At 39.9% G+C, this 15,007-nt stretch overlaps 1 protein-coding gene and 1 long non-coding RNA gene across 3 annotated transcripts in view; one reads left to right on the plus strand and one right to left on the minus strand.

The window, feature by feature from the left end:
* The window catches only part of ELOVL6 (ELOVL fatty acid elongase 6), a 132,943-nt gene that overhangs the window by 109,705 nt on the left and 8,231 nt on the right, over positions 1–15,007 (plus strand). Inside the window, exon 4 of the mRNA XM_006076909.4 lies at positions 8,263–8,414. Coding sequence (XP_006076971.1) covers positions 8,263–8,414 — 152 coding nt within the window. The remainder of the gene's footprint in view (positions 1–8,262; positions 8,415–15,007) is intronic.
* LOC112586235 overlaps positions 3,560–15,007 on the minus strand; it is a 53,138-nt gene continuing 41,690 nt past the window's right edge. For both annotated transcript variants that reach the window (XR_006552440.2, XR_006641285.1), the window contains exons 3-4: positions 13,339–13,509; positions 3,560–3,761 (exon numbers count right to left, since the gene is read on the minus strand). This is a non-coding gene — a long non-coding RNA (uncharacterized LOC112586235). The remainder of the gene's footprint in view (positions 3,762–13,338; positions 13,510–15,007) is intronic.

The following is a 15,007-nucleotide window of genomic DNA, read 5'->3' on the forward strand; positions in this document are numbered from 1 at the left end:
GTCAGGTGGCCAAACTATTAGAGCTTCAGCATCAGTCCTTCCAATAGAATATTCAGTTGCAAACTCTGGTTAAGACTGTGCAATGGAATTAATGGGTCAGTGCTATTTGTCTTGCACTGGAGTTTTTATTGCTGTTCTAGTTAATTTTGGAATATTCCAAAAGAGATTAAGAGGTTGATTTGCTTTAGGATTGACTGGATTAGTTCCTTGCTGTCCAAGGGACTCTTGGAAGCCTTCTCCAGCACTACTCTCCAAAAGCATCAATTCTTTGGTGTTCAGCCTTCTTTATAGTCCATACATGATTACTGGAAAAATCATAGCTTGGACTATACGGACCTATGTCTGCAAAGCGATGTCTCTGCTTTTTAATGCACTGTCTAGGTTTGTCATAGCTATTCTTCCAAGGAGCAAGTGTCTTAATTTCATGGCTACAGTCACCATTGGTGTTGATTTTGCAGCCCAAGAAAATGAAATCTGACACTGTTTCCACATTTTCCCCATCTTTTTTGCCATGAAGTGATGGGACTGGACTCCATGATCTTGTTTTTGAATGTTGAGTTTTAAGCCAGCCTTTCAGTCTCCTCTTTCACCTTCATCAAGAGGCTCCTTAGTCCCTCTTTACTTTATGACATTAAAATGGTATCATCTGCATATCTGAGGTTGTTGATATTTTCCCCAGCAATCTTGATTCCAGCTGCTGAGTCATCCAGCTCAGCATTTCACATGATGCACTCTGTATATAACTTAAATAAGCAGAGTGACAAATATACAGCTTGGACTTATTCCTTTCCCAATTTTGAACCGGTTTGTTATTCCATGTCTAGTTCTAACTACTGCTTCTTGTCCTGCATACAGGTTTCTCAGGAGGTAGGTATTCCCATCTCTTTAAGACTATTCCACAATTTGTTGTGATCCACACAGTCAAAGGCTTTAGCATAGTCAATGAAGCAGAAGTAGATGGTTTGTTTTTTGTTTTTTGTTTTTTTAATTCCCTTGCTCTTTCTATCATCCAGCATATGTTGTCGATTTGATCTCTGGTTCCTCTGCCTTTTCTAAATCTAGCTTGTACATCTGGAGTCTTGGTTCACGTATGGCTGAAGCCCTGCTTGAAGGATTTTGAACATAATCTTGCTGGCATGTGAAATGAGTGCAATTGTACAGTAGTTTGAACATTTTTTGGCATTGCCTCTCTTTGGGATTGGAATGAAAACTGACCTTTTCCAGTCCTGTGGCCATTGCTGTGTTTGTCAAATTTACTGGCATATTGAGTGAAGCACTGTAACAACATCATCATTTAGAATTTGAAATAGCTCAGCTGGAATTCCATCATCTCCACTAGCTTTGTTCATAGTGATACTTCCTAAGGCTTACTTGACTTTGCACTCCAGGATGTCTGGCCCTTAGTGAGTGACCACACCATCGAGGTTATCTGGGTCATTAAGTGCTTTTTTGTACAGTTCTGTGTATTCTTGCCATGTCTTCTTAATATCTTCTGCTTCTCTTTGGTACTTGACATTTTTGTCCTTTATTGTGCCAATCTTTGCATGAAACTTTCCCTTGGTATCTCTAATTTTCTTGAAGAGATCACAAGTCTTTCCCATTCTGTTGTTCTACCCTATTTCTTTGCATTGTTTGCTTCAGAAGTCTTTTCTCTCCTTGCTATTCTCTGGAACTCTGCATTGAGTTGGGAATATCTTTCCCTTTCTCCTTTGCCTTTTACTTCTCTTCTTTTCTCAGCTGTTTTTAAGGCCTCCTCAGACAACTACTTTGCTGTCTTTTGCATTTCTTTTTTAAGAAGAAATATATATATATATTCATTACATTATGCAGTTTTAACATCGACTTTCTTGATCCACAAGAAACTTCAAACTTTCTAATGGAGATATGCAACTAAATATCCAAGAGCAATCAGTCACAGCTATAAATGACCACTCAGTAAAAAGTGAAATTGTGCACTCTGAATTGTTAGTGAAGGAGGAGTAGAGAAAATAAATTTTTAAAATCTACATTGTGTGGGGTTGGCGAAAAGTTCATTCTGTTTTTTTCCATAGTATCGTACAGAAAAATATGAAGGAACTTTTTGGTCAATCCAATACATCCCCATTTTACTGCCTGTTTATTGGACAAAAAAAAAAAAAAAGCTTCAGACTTTGACTTGTTATATTATTATTGGAAAATATGTTTGTAGCAAGGAACAGTCTAGACCAAACAAAAGGAGACATTCTCTATTACAGATATGTGTCCTCAAGTGTGGAAAGGGGGGTTGTCGAAAAAGACAAGATACCGATGTGGAGATGCCTTCATTCCCTGTCACACGCACTGTAATATTTTGGTTCTCATTGATTTGCTTTAACATATTCGGGGATCATTGAATATTTTTCCTATTCTGGAAACTGTCAGAGTCTAGGACAGTTGTCAGAGTGTGGCTCAGACGGTAAAGCATCTGCCTACAATGTGGGAGACCCGGGTTCGATCCCTGGGTCGGGAAGATCCCCTGGAGAAGGAAATGGCAATCCACTCTAGTACTATTGCCTGGAAAATCCCTTGGACAGAGGAGCCTGGAGGGCTGCAGTCCAGGGGTCTCAAAGAGTCGGACATGACTAAGCGACTTCACTTCGCTTTATGACAGTCTAATGGAGTTAAAGTTTGTTATTGGGGAAATCAGTGGCCTCGCCCATGTTTACAGACTTGCTACTGTTAGATCAGCCATCCCCATTTTTTGACAACTGATAAGATCTCGTAAATTTTTTTTTTTTTTCTGATGACAAGATACAAGTGTAATGAAACATTTTTGTTGGTCAATACTGGAAGGGATTGCACCTTTGGTTATTGAGTTAGCAGGGGGTAGGGGGCAGAGGAAGGGAGACCAGTGTGGTTGGCACTGTAGAATAAAAAATCTTTGAGAAACCTTGTTTTGATCCCTAAATACATTTAAGTTGAGGGCCGAGAAGGATGCAATGCAAAACTGGTTTTATCAACTCTTAGTGTTCATGCAGAAATAATTGAAAGTATTATTGATGATTTATACTCATGGCTCTTTATTCTCAGGGTAGAATTCTGGAATTCTTATAGTCATTACTGAGATATTCCATTTTTGACTTCCAGAAGGCACTAAAATTGGAAGATTAGAATACAGTTATTCAACTTTTTCTCAGGTAAATACATAGTCAGACCTCATGATCACCGCGTAGTTTTGAAAGATTAGCCATATTGCTCAAGCTTTTTTAGAAGGGACCCCAGTGTTTATGCCATGAGTTGTTTCTGTCAGAATTTGAAAGTTGTTTATATAATATATGTTTATTACCACTTATAATGAGCTGTAGAGAGTCTCTCCCTGCCCCAGTGGATTATAATGTCTGATACTTGGTGGATGCCGATGACATAGATGTTGGTTCAATAAATGAGTCAGTCTTTCTTCACCAGTGCTGTGCGTCATCCACGGGCAGATCAGGGATTAGTGTTGTATCTCAGTCTCTAAGAAATTGCAAGCTAGTGTCATCATGATTATTCAGCGTATCAGTTGTAAGTAGGTGCCTATTTTAAAATGTATTTTTTAAATTGTCCGTCTAATACCAACTTGCTTTCCAGTAATCAGGCAATGCAGAAATGTGTGTACAGTACAAAATAGAAGGTTCCATCTTCATCCCCGGAGAGTCACAGCAGGAGTCCAGTGGGCATTCCTGGCACCTCCTTGAGTACATGCTGTGGCAAATGGTGATGATGATGAAACAGGCTTCTTCTGGGTCAGAAATCTGGAACATCTGATTGAGAAGAAGCACCTTAGTTAATCAGGGCTGTGGTTACTTCCCGATCTTCCAGCAATGTGTCTAATAGGACCCAGCAGCTGACACAGGACGGGAACATCTACCTCCACTGAGCTCTCCCCTCTTCCTTTAACTGTTATAATCAAAACTAGACTCAGGCAAGAAAAATAATGTATTTCTTTAAAAAAAAAAAAAAGGATGCTGGTGTGACTTTACAGCTGGGAAAAGGGTGTGATGATGTATGTGGTCACATGCCCCCATTTAAATACAATGGCCCATACTCTTAGCCTCTTTGAAGCCCTAGATTTACAATCTTTATCATCTGATCGAAAGATAAATTTCACATGAACCAGGAGCTCAACAATCTCTTCTTCCTGTTAGAAAATGCCCATAACACTTAAGAATAAAACACATAATAACATGAATAATCATCAGTGCCGATCAAATTCTACATTTATCAATTTCCTTGACTTTCAATTAGGATAATTTCAATTAAGGATATTTAGTCTTAACTGGAGAAAGTTAAAAGTGATTTTCAACACTGAAGGACAGATGAAGTAAAGCAGCAGTAAAATAAAATTTTTTTATTATAGTAAAAAAAATAATAGTATAATAATTTATTCAGCACCTACATATGAGAGGCTGTGTGCTAACTAAATACCTTACTTATATTGTCCTATAAAATTTATAGAATTTACAAATTAGGTATTAATTCAGATGAATAAAGACTGAGAGAGGTTAAGTAATTTGTCTAGTCATGAAACTAATGAGAGCTCTGTGATTGGAATTTGCAACTCTAATCTATGGGTATTGGCTCGAAGTGATCCAGACATGTGGCCTGGAAAGTGTGTCAAGATTGCTAAGAGTACTGTCTGCCATGAGTATGAGTAAGGACTGGGAATAGCCAGACATAAGCTGTATATTTGTCTCTTGCATCATATCAAGATAATGTAATTATGGAGGGGAAAAAGCCTCCTCCCTTAAAGTACATGTTGGTGAAGTCTCCCAGCCTAAGAACCCTGTGCCCACTTATAACAGAAAGCTGCCTGGTTCCAAAGCTCACGGTGGCTGAGATATGCTAGGGGTAGAGGTACTGGTTTCCCACAAATAACAATAACCCCATTGGCCAAGCAGCTCCCTGATGGCTCCCTGGCAGTGGCATTGTTACATCACAACAAAGCGCCTTTGCCCTCAGACACATGCGCCCGACGGCTGGCACTGAGGTTTTCCCTGAAAAGTGTACTGTCCTCTGTTTTGAGTCAGCCTTATTGTTCAGAGCTTAGGGGGTGAGGCGCATGTCCAGACATGGGACAATAAGATGAGCTATGGACTTGTTGCCAGTAATATTGTGGATCACTGTGAGACCTAAACTTTGAATTCTGCAGTGCTCTGAAATGACCTCCCCTTCGTGCCCTCCTAAGAGTCTGGATACCTATTTAACCCTAACTCAAATGCCACCTCCTCTTCCAGGACTGCTAGCAGCAGCCAGTGTTAGCGTACCAATTCTTGTCACCCTGGCACCTGGAACATTGCCAATGAGTATTTAACAAATGAAAGAATGAATAGCTGTGCCAATACTTAGAATATTGGGTATAGTTAAACTACAGTGACTTTTGAAACTTAGGAAGATTAAAAAAGTCATTATTCCAAAACTCCTTTCCTTGGATCTACTATGATCATGTCTGAGGCACATAGTCGAGCAGCAAAATGTGGTGGAGGAAGGGCTCTGCTTCCTGGGTGTGCTGGGCGGGGCTCAGCAGGGAAAGACATGGTCTCCACAATGTTGATTGTTCAGAAAAGTCACTGATCTGGGGCTTCAGGAGCAGGGACTGATACATCTTGGAAGTGCATCAAGTGAGTGTTTCTTTGCTTTCAACTGGTATTGAAATCACTGATGTATCTCCCACTGACGTATCTGTCTATGAAAACCAGCCAACTGATACAGTCGGTGGTTCACCAACAGCATCTGTGACCAAGACATATTTGATAGCCACAAAAGGTTAACCAGTGTTCAGAAGTTTCCTGAAAGTAGGATGCTCTGGGGTCTAAATAATAAAAAGCAGGACTCCAAATGGCTTATACAGTAAGAAAGCTCTAGCCCCAAACCAAGAAGTCTTGTGGTCAAGTCACTGAAAGATTTGGTGCATTCAGCAGGTCAGTCACACCTTGGAGGAATACTTTGCGGTACTCTCTCACTGAACTTTATCCTCGAGGGAGCTTCCTCCTGGTGGCCAGATGTCTGCTGCTCTTCCAAGTAGTATGTGGTAATGAGCAAGGAAAACTTTCCCCAGAAGGCCCCCAGCAGCTCTCTCCTTGCATCATATTGATTAGAATTGGGCCATTGTCCATCCTAACAAGTCATTGTGAGAAAGGGAAATGGGATTACTAAAACTTGCTTAGGTAATTAGGGTTTACTCCTAAATTGAAGATAAGATCACCTTCCTGGAGGCAATCGTGATTTGGGAAAACCTGGACAAAATCAGAGTTTTCACATGGAGAAGGAGGAAGGGACTTGGCCCCCGAATAGACAACCAGAATGTCTCTCTGTAGGCTCAGTGGACGTGCCATATCCAGTTTTGCGTACTACCTTCCACAGCAGCAAATCAGTCCCCAGTTTGCTAATAATTTGGTGATGGTGGCAACTTTTCATATGAAATTTAGCCATTGTCTGGTGGAATAAAGACAAAACAGTAATAATCAATTCAGGTTAAGACAGAAAGTTCTCCATTATTTGACAGTACCAATGAAATCCAACTCCCTAGTCTCAAACTGGGACAAGTTTATTGACTCTAAAGGCTTTTAGGTCATTCCACCAGGAGGGGACATTTCTTTGAGATAAGAGAGTGAGAAGAACAGCCTTCAAGTAAACACAGAAAAAAAGCTCCGCAAGAAGAGGAAATAGCATATGCACAGGTCCTAAGGCAGAAAACTGGAAGGATCAGAACTTGTTGGAGTGATTGGCTCACAGGAGCAGGAAGAGTGTGGCAGGATGCAGGGGTGAAGAAGGAGGGGCCATCCAGAGTCTGGCAGTTTCTGTTAAGGAGTTGGGGGTTACATTCTGTGTTCAGCAGGAAGACACTGAAGGATTAAACAGGGATCTGCAACTGTAAAATCATACCAATAATCCTATGCAGAATGCTATTATGTGTTGGAAAGAGTAACTCAGTTTAAGGTAGGTCATATGTTATTAGAGAAGCTGCTTATAGAGTCCTCACTTAATTAATAGGCAGTTGCCAAGAATTGAACTTCATCACCTCTATTCTATGCAAAGCTGGCCTTTAGTTCTCGCTAGCAGATGCATGTTTGTGGATTGGATAGCCGAGTGGAATGACTTAGTCAAGCAACACGAAGACATTTTAAATGCTAAAGTGATTCAGTTATACATGCATATATATGTATATGTGTGTGTGTGTGTGTGTAGCTCTTTTTCATATTTTCCATTATGGTTTATTATAAGATACTGAATATAGTTCCCTGTGCTACACAGTAGGACCTTGTTGTTTATCTATTTTTTATATAGTAGTGTGTGTGTCAGCTAATCCCAAACTCCTAATTTATACTTCCCCCAACCCCCTTTCCCCTTTGGTAATGTAAGTTTGTTTTCTATGCTCACTGACTTTGGAACCTAAAAAGGGAATGCTGCCAGAAAAAAAGATGGGCAAACACATCTCTCCCGTGATCAGTCAGCTCTCCCTTCACTCATGCACGTGGCTTGTGAACTCTGGGACACATGTCTATGGGGTTCACACCATGCTGGAGGCTGTGTGTTCCAGTTGACAAGTCCTTTCATACTTCACTCACATCACTGAGCTCAACACACTGCAGAGCTCTCCCGTTTCTTTAGCGGTTCCGTGATAACAAGTCCACATGTAAGTTTACTTCTCAAGCCACGATCTCACTTTTTCAGCCCTTGGAGCACCTGTGACTATGCAGAGGCAGATACATTACAGGCCACTGAAGAACGGGGTTGACGCAGTGTCAGGGCCTAGTTCTGGGAGCTCAAGGGAGTGAACCTGGGTGGGCTGCAGGGTTGGCAGTAGAGCTCAGCCTTCTTCCTTTGGCTTCTGTGATAAAAAAATGGATTAGCGAGATTCAAGGGAACAGAGGCAGGGGATTTGGAGAATGATTGGACAAGGGACAGAACTGAGATAATTCCAAAAGTTTTCAGCCAATTCCCTCTCATCCCCAAGGGATAGTTGTCAAGTTGAAACACTAAGGTAATTGGAGTTCTTGAGATCCTGCCCTGGATCTAGTCCCCTTTTCTATGACCTCGTTTTGGAACATGGGTGAAGAGCGAAGTGGCATGGCCTTCAGAATAAAACTCTGAGTAGTTTTCTTGCTCTTGTTAACAAAACATTTTTAAATGCTTCTGGGTAAATGCAAATGATTGTGGTGCAGTTCTGCCTATTTCTGCCAACAGCAGTCTTCTACTGATGGTTAATGTCAGACATGAAATTATTTTCCTGAATATTGTTTCTTTTCTCTTTTCATTATGAAGTATATTCGGTGCTCTTCGAACTGGTGCTTATATGGTGTACACTGTGATGACCAAAGGCCTGAAGCATTCAGTTTGTGACCAGGGTTTTTACAATGGACCTGTCAGCAAATTCTGGGCTTATGCATTTGTGCTAAGCAAAGCACCCGAACTAGGTGAGTGTCTTCTCTCCTTCCATTTCCTCCCCCACCCTCACCCCTTTGTAGTTACACACCCGTAATATTTATTGAAAAATCAACAAGGAAATAATTTGAAGGTCCTATTTTACTGGTTGCAGGAAAATTACAATAAGTGAATCTGCATTCTTAACTAACTTCCATTATTTGTGTTCTCTTCCCTCCTTTTAAATAATTGTACCTTGTGTGTATCAAGAGCCAAAAAGTATATATAGAATGTGCATGGATCCAAGCCTCACTGAAAGCACAGTTCCAGGGGCTAAGAACATCTACCTAGCCCCTTCTCTGAGGCCTTTAACAGCTGAGCTAATATTAGAATACTGGGGACAGTTAGCCTCACAGCTATTTCCCAGTCTCACAAGGAAGCGTATGTTCAGCTCTGGAGTTTGGATACAGACTAGGACATTCAGCCTTTTGTTTGGGTAGCCTCATGTTCTCATTCACAAAATATTAAGGGTTCACTTCTGATGTTGTTTAATTTTAATCAATTGAAGAAATAGGCCTTAGAGAAATGTAATTCATCTTCTAGAAATTAATCCAAAATGCTGGTACTAGATAGGTAGATTCCTAATAGTTTTTGCTTTAACTCTTTAATAGTCTTGAATATAAGTGTGTCACAAGTTTTACAGACACAGTGGAAAATCAAGGAGCAAGGGTTGTTTTTTGTTTTTTTTTTTTAACACAAGCACAGTTCCCCAGGAAAATATCTTTGTTGCCAGAAAAAGGGAGCCACCAGTGATAAAAAGATCTGAGTTCATCTATGAGCCATGCTGGCCAGCCTCTCACAAATTGGTCCACGTCCTTAGGGGACACCTGTCTATCCTCTGGGTTTCTTAATGTTTTATCTGTAATTAAGAATTGGCTTATTTAGTTCAAAATTTTAATCTATCAATTGTGTTCCATCTCCTGTTTCTCCTGAAAAGGGGGTTGGAAGTTGGAATTTCATTTTAAGTTACCTACAGTATTAGCTATCGAGTCTTTCTGCAAGGTTCCCCTGGTTTGTATCTGTTCACAGAGGATATGACATGCCTTTGATGTATGCATCCTCTGCCTATAGCCACTCTTCACCAGGGGCTCTAATCTGCTGGCAGTTGGTTTGAACTGTTGGTTTGACCACTTCTTCCCAGGTCAAAGACAAGGGAGGAACAGCAGGAAAAACTTCAGCACTCACACACACAGCCTATCAAAAGTCTTAGAGTGAAATGCATTAGTATGGACTCAGTTTATTCCTTTAATAAATTTTTAAATTTTTTTATTGAAGTATAGTTGATTTACATGTTGCCCTAATTTCTGCTGTACAGTAAGGTGATTCTGTTATTCATACACATTCTTTTTCATTATGGCTTATCATAGGGTATTGAATATATTAATAGTTCCCTGTGTTCCAGTAGGACTTTGTTGTTATCCATTCTATATAAAATAGTTTGCATCTGCTAATCCCAAACTCACACTTCATGCCTCCCCTGCTTGTCCCCTTGGCAACCTCAGGTCACTTCTCTATGTCTGTGAATCCATTTGTGTTTTGTAAAATTCATTTGTGTCATATGGTGGATTCCACATATAAGTGATATCATATGGTATTTGCCTTTCTTCTTCTGACTTATTTCACTTAGTATGATCATCCCATCCACACTGCTGCATATGGCAGTATTTTATTTTTTATGGCGGAGCAGCATTCCACTGTATGTATGTGCTGCATCTTCTTTATTCATTTGTTGACAGATACTCCAGGTTGTTTCCATGTCTTGGCTATTGAGAATAGTGCTGTTATGAACATAGGGGTTGCATGTATCTTTTTGAATTATAGTTTTGTCTGAATATATGCCCACAAGTGGGATTGCTGGATCATGTGGTAGCTCTGTTTTCAGTTTTTTAAGGAACTTCCATACTGTTCCATAGTGGGTGTAATAACTTACATTCCCACCAACAGTGTAGGAGGGTTCTCTTTTCTCCACATCCTCTACAGCATTTGTTATTTGTAAACGTTTTAATAATGGACATTCTGGCTGGTGTGAGGGAAGACATCATTGTGGCTTTGATTTGCATTTCTCTAATAATTACTGATGGTTGAGCATCTTTTCACTTGCCTATGGGTCATCTGTATGTCTTCTTTGAAGAAGTGCCTATTAGGTCTTCTGCCCATTTTTCAATTGGGATGTTTGTTTTTATTGTTGTTGAACTGTATGAACTGTTTGTATATTTTGGAAAGTAAGCTCTTGTTGGTCATGTTATTTACCAATATTTTCTCCCAGTCCATGGGTTGTCTTTTTTTTTTTTTTTTTCCTTGTGTATATTTTCCTTTGCTGTGCAAAAGCTTGCAAGTTTAATTAGCTCCTTTAATTTTTGCTTTTATATCTATTGCCTTGGGAGAATGGCCTTAGAAAATATTGGTAAGATTTACATCAGAGAATGTTTTGCCTATGTTCTCTTCTAAGAGTCTTATGGTATCATGTCTTATATTTATGTCTTTAAGCCATCTTGAGTTTATTTTTGTGTATGGTGAGAGGGTGTGTCCTAACTTCATTGGTTTATTTACATGAAGCTGTCCAACTTTCCTAACATCCCCTGCTGAAGAGACTGTCTTTTCTTGTATACCCTTGCCTCGTTTGTCAAAGATTAATTTGACAATAGGCGTGGGGGTCCTTTAATAAACTTATAATAAGCACCTACCATGGGCCAGACATTTAAAGTGCTGAAATGGAATTGCTACTTTATCAAAAAGAGAAATTTATCATATGCATTTTTTATGAACCAGGCCCCCAGGCAGCTATTTTTTAATATTTAGATTAGGACCACTAGCTGCAAAGTTTTACACTAGAGAAGTGTTTTTCAGACTTGGAGCTACAGACGATGCCTAAAAGCCTACAGATGTGTTTTTTTAGCAATGTCAAAATTCTGTGAGGACATTTTAATTTTGTATTTTCAGGTATAGATAAAAGATTGTCTACATTTCTCATAGTGATTTTTTATTTAGAGTCATAGAGTCTGCTATGAGTCAGACTAAAGAGTTATTCAAATTGAGAAATATATCCCTTTGACTTTTAGTTTATTCAGTGTAAGTATCCTTATGAACTTCCTCCCCACCTTTTTGATAAAGAATTGTCTATAGATACATGAATACAGTAAATGTATGAACCTTGATTCCCTCTGCATGCCATCCCTGAACACCTTCACAGTTTCCCCCTCCCCACCCTCAAAAAGTACTTTCTTCCTTGCCTTAATCAGAAAAGGTACCTCTATGCTTCTGGCCTTTAGGCCTCTAATTGCAAAGGAGCTACTTCAGTCTTGGCTTCTAGAAATGCATTTCCCTGCCAAGGCTGTTTGTCTGTGTTCTGAGTTTTATCCAGTTGTGTCTGAGGGACTTGAGAATAAAAATGGTTCCTTCTACCTTTTGAAGGAATAATACATGGAAGAGCCACATCAACCCATTCATAGTGGCCATTTTCCTTCAAAGGCGTGAGCAGCTCTGTGCTGTCTGTCCTCCCAGCTTGTACTCTAGATGGACAACTGAGTCGTAAGGTTAGGATTTGCGGATGAGAACTGCATCACTCAGAGGTATTTGTGCTATAATCCTCTGTCTTTTGGAGTGTTGTTGGTCTTGAGGAGGGTAGGGCAGTCAGTCACCTGTCGTAATTAATCTAGGCTTGAACATACTACTCCCTCCTGCCCCAATGTAGACCTTGTAATTAGACACAATTCTGTTCCCTCTTGAGGCCCAAAGGAGCTGTACTCTAGTTCCTTATGCCATTGGCTTGATAATCACTTTGCCTGGAGAAGCCTCATTCACCACAGCAGTTTATAGGCTGCATATCAAACAACCCATTCCTTCACAGTTCAAACAAGGGATTAGAGTACTGTCAGTGGGCTAAAGAGTTGAAAAATCAATCCTAAACTTGATGCAGCTCTTTAATGAGGGTAGTGTGTGACACCAATTCTTCATGTGGTTTCAGATCCATTATACAGATATTTTCAGTCTTGAGTACCGTTTTCCAGTTTTCAAATATGACTTGTTCCCTTTCAGATATCCTGGATCTTACTTGATAGCTATCTTCCCAAGGTAAACTGCTTCATCAAAACAGATCCTAAACCAGTTCGCCTAGTTTAGTGAACATGTGTGCTTTGGATGGCTTTTTGTTGGTTTGGGAAGTTAAATTCCTTCCCTGTAAAACATTCTCAGAAAACCTTGTCGCTACTATTTAATTAAGAAAGCTTTATTCATTTGGATTATTTAGAATTTTTCTTATTTTTTAGGTTCCCGGTTCTGCTTTCAGTTCTCTATTCTGAACTTCCTAATGTATACCAGAAAGAAAAGGTCTTGAGAGAAAAAAAAGAACAGTTCTTCCATGTTCAATATTGAAAACTCTATTTCCCCACTCCCAAAACCTGCCTGCCTACAGTTTTCACTAAAGTATTTGTGTGTGTGTGTGTGTGGCAAAGCATATGTAAAATTGGCTATTTCTAGGTGATAGGGCTGCTGCATTATGGGCGTTGGCATTGTTGTGCAACCATCACACCATCCACCTCCAGAACTTTTATTTTCCCCAACTGAAAACTCTGTGCCCATTAAACGCTAACATTCCCCCTTCACTGGGTTTTTAATAGCAAGAAGGGCTTTCTGTCTCAGCAGAGAACAATGAGCTCATTTCAGTGAATTCCACAGCTATGGTCTACTAGAACAAGTGAGGGGAAGACAGCCACCAACCTGCTTTGTGTGCCAAAATCTTTGACTGACTACTGTTTGAATTACATTAAAACCTGCTGAGATTTTGTTTTGTTAAAACTTGGAAACATCTGCTCTGAGTCTAGGTCCTTGCTCAGTTGAGCTCGTCATTGTTTTTGAAACTCTGACTCAGCGGAGCTCCCGCTAACTCTGCGAAGAGGGGAGCAGCCATCTGTAACAAACCTCACACACAGTGGGCGCTCCATCTCTTGGCGGCTAGGGCTTCCACATGCTCGTGAGCGTCTCCAGAGCTGCACACAGGGCTGCACTTGACAACACATGCGCTGCAGGCATAGTTCAGGACGGACACTTAGATACCGGATCACCATGATCTGGCTTCAGGCTGGCTCTTGACTGGAAAAGAGCCAAACCAAAGGTTAGACTGTGGTAAAGAACATGACCAGAGGAGGCTAAAATAGGTGACATGCCCTAAGGATTCACGGGTCAGAAGATCCACTGCTTATACTTGGCCAACATTCTTCCCATAGTGCCCGCAGGACTTTTGACCAAGAAAGATTGGTTGGCTGACACTGTATTCACAGTCTCAATATGTTTTGTTTGCATTTCTCGGTCACTCTGTAGCTGTTGAGAGGCCTGGATGTGGAATGCTATCAGTATGACTGGCTCACAACAAATTAAACGAGTTATTGTGTGGTTTTTCCCAGAGGAAAAATAATTCATAATTCCCAGAGCTGCATGACTGGTGCGTCTCAGCTGTGATATCAGAAGAACCGTGAGAGGTCTCAGGGTGTCCTTTCTAGAACCTCACTCAAGGGAAACTCCCCTTCTCTGCGTTGGTGGCCTTCCTGGAGGCAGTAACTTTGATATGGAATTGGAGTGCTACTCCTGAGAGATTCAGGGCCATTACTGGAAACTCCTCATCTTCCTTCTCCATCTAATCACCCTGCATAGCTGTTCTGAGAAAAACTGTTATGTGTATCTAAATTAATTTCATTTTGAAGATCTCATGGCATGACCTTTGCCCCCACCTCCCCATGTTAAATGAAAACACCTAGTATGTCTTATATCAAGCCAGAGACCCCCACTCAGACAGGAAGAACACAATATTATTCCAGATTTGTAGCTTCTATGTTAGCCCATTCTCATGATCTGTGTTTTGTCCCCTACCACTCTTCCCACTCAGACTGTTCTTTAGACAATAAAGGTTTAATATAAAGGTGATGACAGAGGTCAAATTAAATCTAAGGAATTTAAAAGGATAAAATGCTCATTATTTTATGGCAAATAATTATGCTTGAATATTGTACAGGCTTTATTTTTATTTTAGTTAATACTTGGAGACTCAAAGTCTCAATTACAAATAAATTTGCTTTTAACGTACAATTCCTTGGAAATTCTAACTTCTTTCTGCTGTGAGCAAAGGTAAGTTGAAATTACCATGTCTGTGTTATAGTCCATAGAAGGAAGGGAGGCGCAGAGTAGTAATTACACAGAAATAGTGGGTCTTTGACAAGCACACAAAAATAGCACAGATTAACACAAATAAGTAGACACCAGGTCTCCTAACACTAGTTGTCTCCCTTTAACATACAACTGAGAGTTACTGTCACCATCGATCATTATTTGTCTGACATTTATAGGTTTAATATGTCAAACATCTCACAATAGAGAACACTTCAAATGAAATTTTATAAAAGGTTCAGAAATGCAGCAGCTGGAAACTTCCTTTCTGTTCTAAACAAATAAGTAATAATGTTGGAGTTTGCTTTTTCTTTTTTTTTCATATTCCTTAGGTAGTAACTGACTATATGTTTTCTTGAAGAATAGCTGATTTACAATCTTGTTAATTCCAGGTGTACAGCAAAGTGATTCAGATTTTTTGTTTTAAAAA

This window comes from Bubalus bubalis, chromosome 7, assembly GCF_019923935.1.
Source record: "Bubalus bubalis isolate 160015118507 breed Murrah chromosome 7, NDDB_SH_1, whole genome shotgun sequence".
NCBI lineage: Eukaryota > Metazoa > Chordata > Mammalia > Artiodactyla > Bovidae > Bubalus > Bubalus bubalis.